This window comes from Salvelinus namaycush, chromosome 32, assembly GCF_016432855.1.
Source record: "Salvelinus namaycush isolate Seneca chromosome 32, SaNama_1.0, whole genome shotgun sequence".
In the NCBI taxonomy this organism is placed as follows: domain Eukaryota; kingdom Metazoa; phylum Chordata; class Actinopteri; order Salmoniformes; family Salmonidae; genus Salvelinus; species Salvelinus namaycush.
This window is the reverse complement of record NC_052338.1, coordinates 6,946,276-6,956,535: the sequence shown is the minus strand read 5'-3', so window position 1 is coordinate 6,956,535 and position 10,260 is coordinate 6,946,276. Positions and strand designations below refer to the sequence as shown.

General features: G+C 46.7%; 1 protein-coding gene across 1 annotated transcript in view; it reads right to left on the bottom strand.

Moving 5' to 3' along the window:
• Positions 1-884: 884 nt before the first annotated feature.
• The window catches only part of LOC120026774 (glutamate receptor ionotropic, kainate 5-like), a 28,453-nt gene continuing 19,077 nt past the window's right edge, over positions 885-10,260 (bottom strand). The window contains exons 13-19 of the mRNA XM_038971491.1: positions 9,189-9,298; positions 8,734-8,907; positions 7,210-7,375; positions 6,586-6,811; positions 4,961-5,089; positions 2,206-2,372; positions 885-1,532 (exon numbers count right to left, since the gene is read on the bottom strand). Of these exons, the coding sequence (XP_038827419.1) occupies positions 885-1,532; positions 2,206-2,372; positions 4,961-5,089; positions 6,586-6,811; positions 7,210-7,375; positions 8,734-8,907; positions 9,189-9,298 (1,620 nt within the window). The remainder of the gene's footprint in view (positions 1,533-2,205; positions 2,373-4,960; positions 5,090-6,585; positions 6,812-7,209; positions 7,376-8,733; positions 8,908-9,188; positions 9,299-10,260) is intronic.

The window sequence follows — 10,260 nt, the reverse complement described above, 5'->3', positions numbered from 1 at the left end:
TTAATGACAAACCAAAAACATGAGTCAATAACTACACATTGACCAAGAAACCAATGACGACAATACAAATATATAACGAAAGAAAGATAGAAAATAAATTAGGCGAGTTAGACTCAGAGAAAGCTTCTTTTTTTTTCTCCATTGTCTGGTTTTACATGTCCCAGAATTCCAAAGTTCAAGCTCTTGCAGCAGCTCTGGGGAAAAATATGCATCTTTTTGTGAGAACCAACTTCTCTAAGCGCAAGAGTTTCTGTGTACGTGTGTCCGTGTGTGAAGTCTCTATGGTCCCCTGAACCTCTCCAGCGCTTGTGGGATAGGTCCTCCCACCAGATCCAAGTGAAAGAGTGAGGGGTCAAAAGCCAAACCAGGCAGCTTGAACACGTCTATGCATACTGTGGAACGGGCACCACATGATCTCTCAATGCACCGTAGGCAGCTAACGGTCATGTGTGGTCAAAAGTCATTTTCCACTCCATAGACAGCCTGTGGCATAGCAGATCAAAGTGGAGGCCATGGGTTGGTTTAACATGCCCGTCTCACTACAGACTTGGAGCTGTGGCAGAAGAGCATAGACTAGCGAGGGAGTAACATGAAGGCCTCTCCTGATGTCTCTCAGTGTCTGAATATACCATCTAGTCCAGTTTGAACCAGTCTCCTGTTTTAGCACGACTCCTGGTTTAAGAGGACTGTGTTGACTGGGTTGGTATCTGGAGAATGAACCCTTCGCCACCCCCTCAAACGGGTCAGAGTGGTTTGATTCTGCCGTGTCAATGTGCTACAAGCTCACAGCCCCCTCCGCTCCTCATTCCTACGCGTTTCTCTGCAAATACCCTGACGTTCGACTTTTAACCCTCGACTCTTATCACGTCTGACCCCTCCATTCCTCAGTCTTGTTTCCCAAGCAGCAGGTCTGTGGTGGGCGTCTTGGCCGGGGGTAAGGGCCGCGGAGGGGGCGTGGGCTTAGATTTGGGCCGCCTGGGGCTCACTGTGCCACAGTCACCCCCATCGCTGTCAGTGGAGGAGGGGGGCGGGGGTGGCGGGAGGCGGGGCAGGGACAGGGAAGAGTGTGGGCCGAGGTGGGGCGGGATGCGTGAGAAGGACGATGCCGACCTCAGGTTCTGGATGCGCCGGCACTCCTGGCAGATCCGCACGTGGGCACAGCTCCGGGAGGGTGGCGCCGTGGCAGCGGCGGGCAGGGGAGGGGAAGGCGTAGTGTCGGCGCCCAGATGGTCCTCCAGGAGGCGCTGTGGCCCCGGGCCCATGTCTGAGGGCCCCCCTCCTACGGCCCCGCACGCCCCCCCTGCTGCTCCCCCTCCGCCTGTCAGGGGGCCCGAGCCACTGTAGAGCTTGCCGTTGCTGAGACGCATCTCGCGGACTAGGCGGATGGGTCTTGGGACACCCAGCTGGAGGCGGGTGGGGTGGCGCAGGACACCGCCAGTGCTGGCCAAGGGCCGCCGCCGCCGAGAGCGTGAGGTCTTCTTACAGGAGATGGCGTTGCGGAACTCGGTCAGCATCTCATGACACACTGACATCTAGGAGAGAGAGAAGTGTTAGAGCGAGGGAAGAGAGAGATAGAGCGAGAGAGAGAGAGAGAGAGAGAGAACGACAGCGAGACAGAGAGGAGGGATAGGGAGATGAATGTGAATGTGAGAGGGAGAGAAAGAGCGAGAGAAATCGTCTGAGGTTAACTAAACCTGTTGCACTGTACAAATGCAGTGTGACCTCCGGACAATGGAAATACGACTCATGAGTAGCTACCTCCAGTGCCACTGACACATATTTAAAAGGATCTCAAATAGAGAATGAAGATAGAGACGGAGAGAGGGAGACAACTGAAACCGGAATCACAAAAACAAACAGAGCAGCAGGCGGAGATAAAGCAGGAGCAAATGAAAGTCACAAACAGTGTTGTACCCAGACGCCAATGAAATAAAACGACACAAAGGACTAGCAGGCGGAATAACAATGGCAAACACAGAGAGCGAGAGACAGAAGAGTGAGGGATAGAGAGCGAAAGAGAGGGGGAGAGAGTACTGAATCACAGACAGCCTAGAGAGCGGGAAAAAAGAGAAGAAAGGAAACGCAGACATCGACCATCACCCTCTGTCTGCTTGCAGCCATGTACACATCAACACGACGACACCAAAGCACAACACTCACTGCACTGCACTGCACACCGGGAGGTGTGTTGCCATAGTAACCTACTGGAGGGTGTCTGTGGTTTTGGCCGGGGCAGCAGTGAGGGCGTACCTCGTCTGTCTCTGCCGAGCGGCGGGTGGACCAGACAAACTCCATGATGGCCACGAACACAGCGATGATGAGGCCACAGATCAACACCACGAAGATGCCCCCGATGTTCTCCATGCCCAGACCTGGGGAGGAAACGATGCATTATACACGCAGTTCTAACACACGGATAGAGGGCTTACGGTAGGGCTGTGTGTTGACCCATACACATATGGGAAACATAGGCAAATGTGCACACAGAAATAACCGTAACAGGATCATCAGAGCCCTCTAATACTCTCTACACGAAGCCTAAGGGGGAGAAAAGCTTGATGAACATTGCAGCACAACGTCCCCACAGAGAGTGTGGTGTGTGTGTCTGTGTGCAATTCAACAAGTCTGCATTCATTGACTTAATAAGTCCATCGACCACACGAGTCACCTTTGGCTTTTCCCGTTCTATTTTTCAGCCAGAATATTCGACATGAAGGTTTCATACGTTTCTTATCTTCAAAATGTCTCGTAAGGATGCTCTGTGCAAGTACCCTTGTTATGTCGAGTGTTTCAGGCAAAGGCTCAAGTCTCCCTGCTTTAACCTGAGGGCACTTATTTATCCCATGGATGACTCGATCAAAACTCGTACCACTGTGGCCGCATCCCAAATGGTTCGCCATTCACTATATAGTGCACTACTTTTGACACATAGGCCTCTGGTTGAAAGTAGTGCACTATATAGGGAATAGGGCACCATTTGGGACCTACTCTATGTCTTAGTGTGGGCTGCCTAAGGTGCAACACACAAACAACATCTAGCGTCCTCTGTCTTCTTCTGTATCGTCCAGTCTGTTGCTTGTAGCTATCTAAGCATTTTGAATGGGAGAAGGGGTAGCAGATGTCAAAATGAAACAGAAGCAGAAATGAAAATAAGAAATATTTTAGAAAAGGGGAAATGTCTACCACACAGGCAAGGAAAATATGCTCACACACACACACACACACACACACACACACACACACACACACACACACACACACACACACACACACACACACACACACACACACACACACACACACACACACACACACACACACACACACACACACACACACACACACACACACACACACACACACACAATGTAGACACTTATTTCCCCCTGGTATAATTGTCACGACTTCTGCCGAAGTCGGTCCCTCTCCTTGTTCGGGCGGTGTTCAGCGGTCGTTCTAGCCATCACTGATCCATTTTTCATTTTCCATTGGTTTTGTCTTGTCTTCCATCACACCTGGTTCCAATCCCATCAATTACATGTTGTGTATTTAACCCTCTGTTTCCCCTCATGTCCTTGTCGGTGATTGTTTGTTGTATGTATTGGTGCTATTATGTTCTGGTGTGCGACGGGTTTTGTACCCACTTTCATTATTTTAGTATATGTTGGTTTTCGGAGTTTGTGAGCACTTATTAAACGACTCTGTTTATACCGAGTTCATTCTCCTGCGCCTGACTTCCCTGCCACCAACACGCACCCATTACAAAAATGCGGTAATCATAGCAGTAATTAAAGACATCTTCCAAATGTGGTTTGTTCTTAATGCTGGAACCCTTCATGGTGAAACTGCCAGGTCTGTGTGCGATATTACAACAACCAAGAAGTTATCGCAAACAACGAACACAGCTTATTTTTCTCTCAGACATCATTGCATGTCCGATAAAACAGCCGAATATGTACTGCAAATATAATTTTTTTCCCACGTTGCACTAGACTCTTCACCTCTGCTGGGGCAGACAGTGGCGCCGTTTCCCCCTACTGCAGATTCCATCTTTAAAGTTGAGGCAAAATAAACCCGACATATTCACACACACATAATCACAATTAGATCAAGTACACACATATCTTAAAGCAAATGGAATTTCCAGCTGTGAGACATCGTGATGGGAATAGAATGGGCTACATTTACCAATTCACTTGTGCCCACTCTTCTGTGACACCAAAAAACATTGACTTTATAAGTATCTAAGAAACAAGTGCTTAATACTACTTGAGGAAATGTTCACATTGTATTGTGTACAAATTGTATTTTGTGCATTAGTAGTGTGCAATTCTAATGTGACTGCATTGCAGCTGGTTTGGAACAAATTAACATTATCTCAGCAATAAGTATAGATTCTAATGGCAAAGTTCAAATGACGGTTGCTGGGAGTGCTGGGAGCTCGTTAAAAATGGGAGTGCTGGGAGCTCGTTAAAAATGGGAGTGCTGGGAGCTCGTTAAAAATGGGAGTTCTGGGCGCTCGTTAAAAAGATGAATGCGGGTGTCCGTATAAGCGTTTCAGAGCACCTCCAAGACTAGGACCTGACGGAGATCCACTCTGGACGGAAATGTTGCGTATGTACTAGCCTCATTCAAGGTATATGCTGGGTTGTGACGGTGTGTGAGGGTTAGTGTCCTACCGAGTGTTTCATTGGAGACCACTAGTCACATGTATCAAGCGTCTCAGAGTAGGAGTGCTGATCTAGGATCAGGTGCTCCCTGTCCATGTAATCTTATTGATTATGATCAAAAAAGAAAAACTGATCCTAGATGAGCAGTCATAGGGCCCCTGATCATTAGCGCTGGTACTTTGACAAGTCTCCCTTTGCGATAAAAAAGTATTCTGACCTCAATGGGACTTCCTGGTTAAATAAAGGTTAAATAAAATAAAAACTACTGGCACAGGTGGTGCTGTACCAACCCTTGGCTCGGTGGTCCTCCTCCTTGGGGCACTGCCCCCCCTCCCACCACCTCCTCTTCAGGATCTCCAGTCTGTTGTTCTCTGCCAGCTGCAACACCCCCAGAGTGATCTCCTCTTTAAACGGTGAGCCTGGGGAAGAGGTGGAGAGGGGTAGAGGGCGGGAGGGAGAGAGAGAGTTACAGAGAGAGGGAGGAACGGAGAGAGGGAGAGAAAGAAGCAGACAGACAAGGTAGAGAAGGAGAGAAAGAGAGAGAACAATATTACTGTATTGTTAATTGTATTTACTATTCATTGTGTATCGCCATGACCTCTTATTGATTTAACTTCCTGTGTCCTTGCTTGGCAATAAAAGATAGTGACTTATCGTGCCAATAAAGTTCATTGAATTGAATCGAATCAAGACGGAACGAGGAAGCAAGACAGGATTGGGAGTAAAGAGGGCTTAACAAAGGAGTAGAGAACAGGGTGATGGAGAAAGAAAGAGAGGGAGGGGGTGAGTGAGTGAGTGAGTGAGAGAGAGAGAGAGAGAGAAACATGTATAATTGGAACTCTGCACTACATGTGAGCCAACTGTAACCTTAGAAGTTGACATCCGTGCTGTTGTGTCAACGCAACAAATACCAATTATACATACAAGTCAGAGGTTGTAAGGTGGGCCAGCCAGACATACTGTTAATATGCTGTAATAGGCTAGTTAGCTGGGGTGGAACCTGGGGAAATCACTCTGGGAACTTCCCAGATGGATCTCCGCTAACAAAGCTAACTAAAATGTTAAATGTCAAAATGTTCCCTCTGAGATTTTGACTTTGGGACCTCTGTTCCCAAGCGTTCCACCCCAGTTCCACCCCCGGCTAATAGGGAAGGTGAAAGAGCTCACACATAGCTGGAGTAAAGACATATATATAATAAAATAAAAAAATTAAAACAAGGATCCAAGTCTGTCCTTGAGTCTTTCGTTGAGAACCACCTGCTTGTGTAATATCAAGGCTGCAGAGTAAAAAGCAACTGTAGCCATGGCGACTGGCTTTAAAAAAAAAAGTGGATGATGAGATGTGTGTTATTTCTGACCTTTGGGCTGGAGGGCAACTTAAAGGCATGTTAATGAAAGAAAGAGGAAAAATGTTATCCCTGGTAAGTCCTTGAGGGATATCGGATAGCTCTGAGGCCGACTTTGATGTTTGGAAATTCTGGGAATTCTTGGGGGGAAAAATGCTTTTCTATGGAATGGAATTGTTTGATGATAGATTCGAGGGCTTAACAGATGAAAGAGATGGCAGATATGATGGGAGGCTAAAACAGAGTGACCTATATGGTCATTTGCCCCAAGGCTGTGATATGTAGCCAGGAATCAATCTGAACCATGTGGGTTTAATATTAAAGTGGACCTCCAGCAAGAACATGTAAGGTTACATTTATTTTGATCATCAAAATGAAATGAGACAGTGAGGGGGAGGGTGATAAAGTCAAGGTGTAATAACATGGTAAATTAGATGGAATTGCATCAAATAAGAAGAGAGCTCCTGGTGGTTAGGGTCTAAAACCGTAGCCCTTGGTGTCAAGCAGGCCTTCTATCTGGGTGAAGTACTCTCTCTCTCCCAGATCTACCCCCCCCCCCCTCCACTCACCCAGGGGCATGCCAATGCCGTAGCCCTTGGTGTCGAGCAGACCTCCTATTTGGGTGAGGTTACAGTTGAGGCGGCGGTGGTACTCGTTCATGGTGCTCTCCAGCAGGAAGGCGTATTTAGAGTTGACCACGCGGGCGATGCCCTCCTCCGTGCTCTTCACAAACACACTGGGCTGCTTGGAATGCATGTAGTTCCACATGCGCTGGTACGTCTGGTAGCGCGAGTTCTGATTATAGGTGTGTTGAAGGTTGTCATGGCAAGAAAAGAAAAGAAAGGGGAAAGTGCCAACTTTTTGTGATACATTGTGTCTCAAACACACGTACCCCCACCAAATACACAGAACCCCCTATAAAATACACAGGAACCCCCATCAAATACACAGGACCCCCATTCAAATACATAGGACCCCCCCATCAAATACACAGGACCCCCCCATCAAATACACAGGAACCTCCATCAAATACCCAGGAACCCCCATCAAATACCCAGGAACCCCCACCAAATACACAGGACCCCCCACCAAATACACAGGACCCCCATCAATTACACAGGAACCCTCCCATCAATTACACAGGAACCCCCCATCAAATACACCTGGGGCGCCCACACACACACAATCCATACCATGAAGAAGGTCATGGTAGAGCCTCCTTGGATGGTACCATACTGGATGTTGGTCTGGTCAGCCAGGTCGTCAGGAGACTCGATGGGCACCTCCATCCTCTGAACTGTAAGGAAAGCTGCCAGGTTGGCCGTGTAGGAGGAGATGATGATTAGAGTGAACGCCCACCTGGGAGGGAGGGACAGGGGACAGGCATATTATCACAAGTTACGCTATGGCAAAGTTAAGCCTACTCCTAGGCTCAGTTGTTAGTCCAGAATAGTGTTGCAGAATTACGGTAGCTTTCCCAAAATGTGCAGGTTTTCGAGAAATCATGGTTGCATTTCCTGCTTATTCACTCCTTATTCCTGACTGATTCTTGGAGTCTTCCACCCAGGATTTCTGGAAAACCTGGGTAATTTGGGTAAATTAGCAGAATTTTGCAACCCTAGTCCAGAAACTGGCTTCATATGTGTCCAGTCCACTACCGCATTATATTACACCTTAAAGTGTTGCTCTTGTTCTGAACCTTTGTAAAGGTCAAAGGACAAATTGTTGAAATCTTTCCATTCACAGAGTGCTGTCAACAGTTTTCATGTCAACAGTTACAGTTGTACTGATCTAATGAAACGTTTGTTGATTGTCTGAGCATCTACATAATTATCAAAACAACGACTACTTTACCCTTTAGGTTGAACACCGTTTTATTCTGAACAGTGCATTGCAGTATCAAGACAATTCAGAGTTAATGGAGCTAACTAACGAGAGTAAAAAGTGGGGAGGTTTGGTGAAATACACTCTTAGAAAAATATATGCTATCTTTACCCTAAAAGGGTTCTTTGGCTGTCTCTATAGAAGAACCCTTTGAAGAACCCTTTTTGGTTCCAGGTAGAAATCTTTTGGTTCCAGATAGAACTCTTTTGGGTTCCATGTAGAACCCTTTCCACAGAGGGTTCTACCTGGAACCCAAAAGGGTTCTACCTGGAACCCAAAAAGGTTCTACCTGGAACCAAAAATGGTTCTCCTATGGGGACAGCCGAATAACCCTTTTGGAACCCTTTTTTCTAAGATTATACTTCAGTGAAAAGCCATTGTTTGGAGGATTTATTGGCACAATTAGGTTATAACAACAAGGTCATTACCAATGGGAGATAATGTCTAGATGCATTTTACAGTGTAGATCTAGTGTATAAATTGCCTGGCTGGGCTGATGAGACAGTGGATTCCGCAGCCAGATGGAACAGAGTAAATAGGCATTTTAACGTCATAGATTTAGCCGGGGGTAACTTGTGGAATAGACACCGGCTGGAATGCAGTTTTAACCAATCAGCATCCAAGATTAGACCCACCCGTTGTATAATGCGGTATAATATAATTCCCATTAGTATATGACTGCCATCTGGTTGATCTGATGAACAGTAGCTTTGGGAGAAGAGTAAAGCGGAGGAGGAAGTAATGCAGAGGTTGATACTGTAGCTAGCCACACATGCGCACCCACACCCACACACCCCTCCAACCTCCCTCCCACACAACCCATACACACTCACCAGACCCCGGAGACGCAGCGTGTGGACAGGGCGCGGGGCATAATCTCAGAGCCCTGCTGCATGAAGCCTCCCACGGGGAACCACAGGCTGTTGCCCAGGGTGTACTGGTTCTCCAGCATGTCCTTGCGCCCCATCAGACACGGGTGAGGGTTGTACCACTCATAGGGACTCAACCTGGGAGGTGGACAGAGAGAAGCGTGGACTATTTAGTCTTCAACATATGATTTATACATAATAGCATCATGTTAAAAAGGATCCCCAAAATTGCATTTCATAACCTCTCTATTAGATAAGTAGATGAGGGAAAGGAGATTTGGGGCACATTAGATATAAGATGCGACCTCTGTATAACCTGGTCCCTGATCTGTTCGTGCTGCATAGCCACCATGCTACTCTATCTAGAGTGAATGCAGGTTGAGGTGTCCCCCAGCCCAGTAGGTAGCGTAGTTAGTTACCTGGCGGCTAGGAAGAGCACACAACTGACAGCCAGGTAGGCCAGCAGCATGAAGAGCCACACGGCTGGAGAGAACGGGTCCAGGAAGGAGAAATAACCTGGCTTCCGTCCCTGATTGGAGGATGAAGACATAGATGGTGTTAACGGAGATCAATACCAGATGGTGCAGTTCAGATTTCAAACACAAGGGGACAAAGTATTGGCATTGATTTCATTACAGACTGGGCAATGTGAGTACAGGACCATATCCACCATTGCACAATGTAGCAAAAGGTTTTGCAATAGAAGATGAAAACAAGTGTTTCTTATTGGACAAGTTCAGGTAGTCCCTCACTGTTTCAGCCCGTTTTCTTCCATTTGGTGCATAATGAATACGACTCAGGACAGCTTGAGTAATTACATTGATAATGGTTTTCCTGCATGCTCTGTAAACCCTTGGGGGATTGAATATACTCGACTACAGAGCTGGGTTTCCGTTAGCTGGTAATAGCCGGCTTTTGGCCTATAAAAAAAGCATAGAAATAAATAAATAAAACATCGCAAAATGATCCTTTTTAGCCTATTCATTGATGGACATACCAGTCGATGGAAATGCATTTGACTGGGCATGCTTATCGGTCAATAGGTTCATTTGCATACTTTTGTGAAATGAAATTGGCTCGTGTGTACAGTATATCCGTTATGCATCGTATTAATCACACGCTTGCTTATAGCAAACGTACACAGAGCCAATGAGCTGAGAATCGGTCAGGACAACGTCGAGAGCTGCTAGTTTAAATGCAACGGAAGGCAGGCTTGCGTCATCAGCGCAACACACATTTTGGAACGAACATGGATGGGCACGTAGGCCACGTGCGCATTGCTGCGCTTATAATGTGAATAAATAATCGTTTGTTAACATTTTAAGCTAAACGTTCTGATCTGTTGCATCAGACTCATTGCTTTTTTGACGTTTATTTGTATTTTTTTTACTGGTTGTATGAATTTGGGATGTTTCGTCCCAGAGTCTGTTTAGAACAGGCTATTTCTCTCTCGACCAACTGACAAATAGAATATATCAACTTCTAGTATGG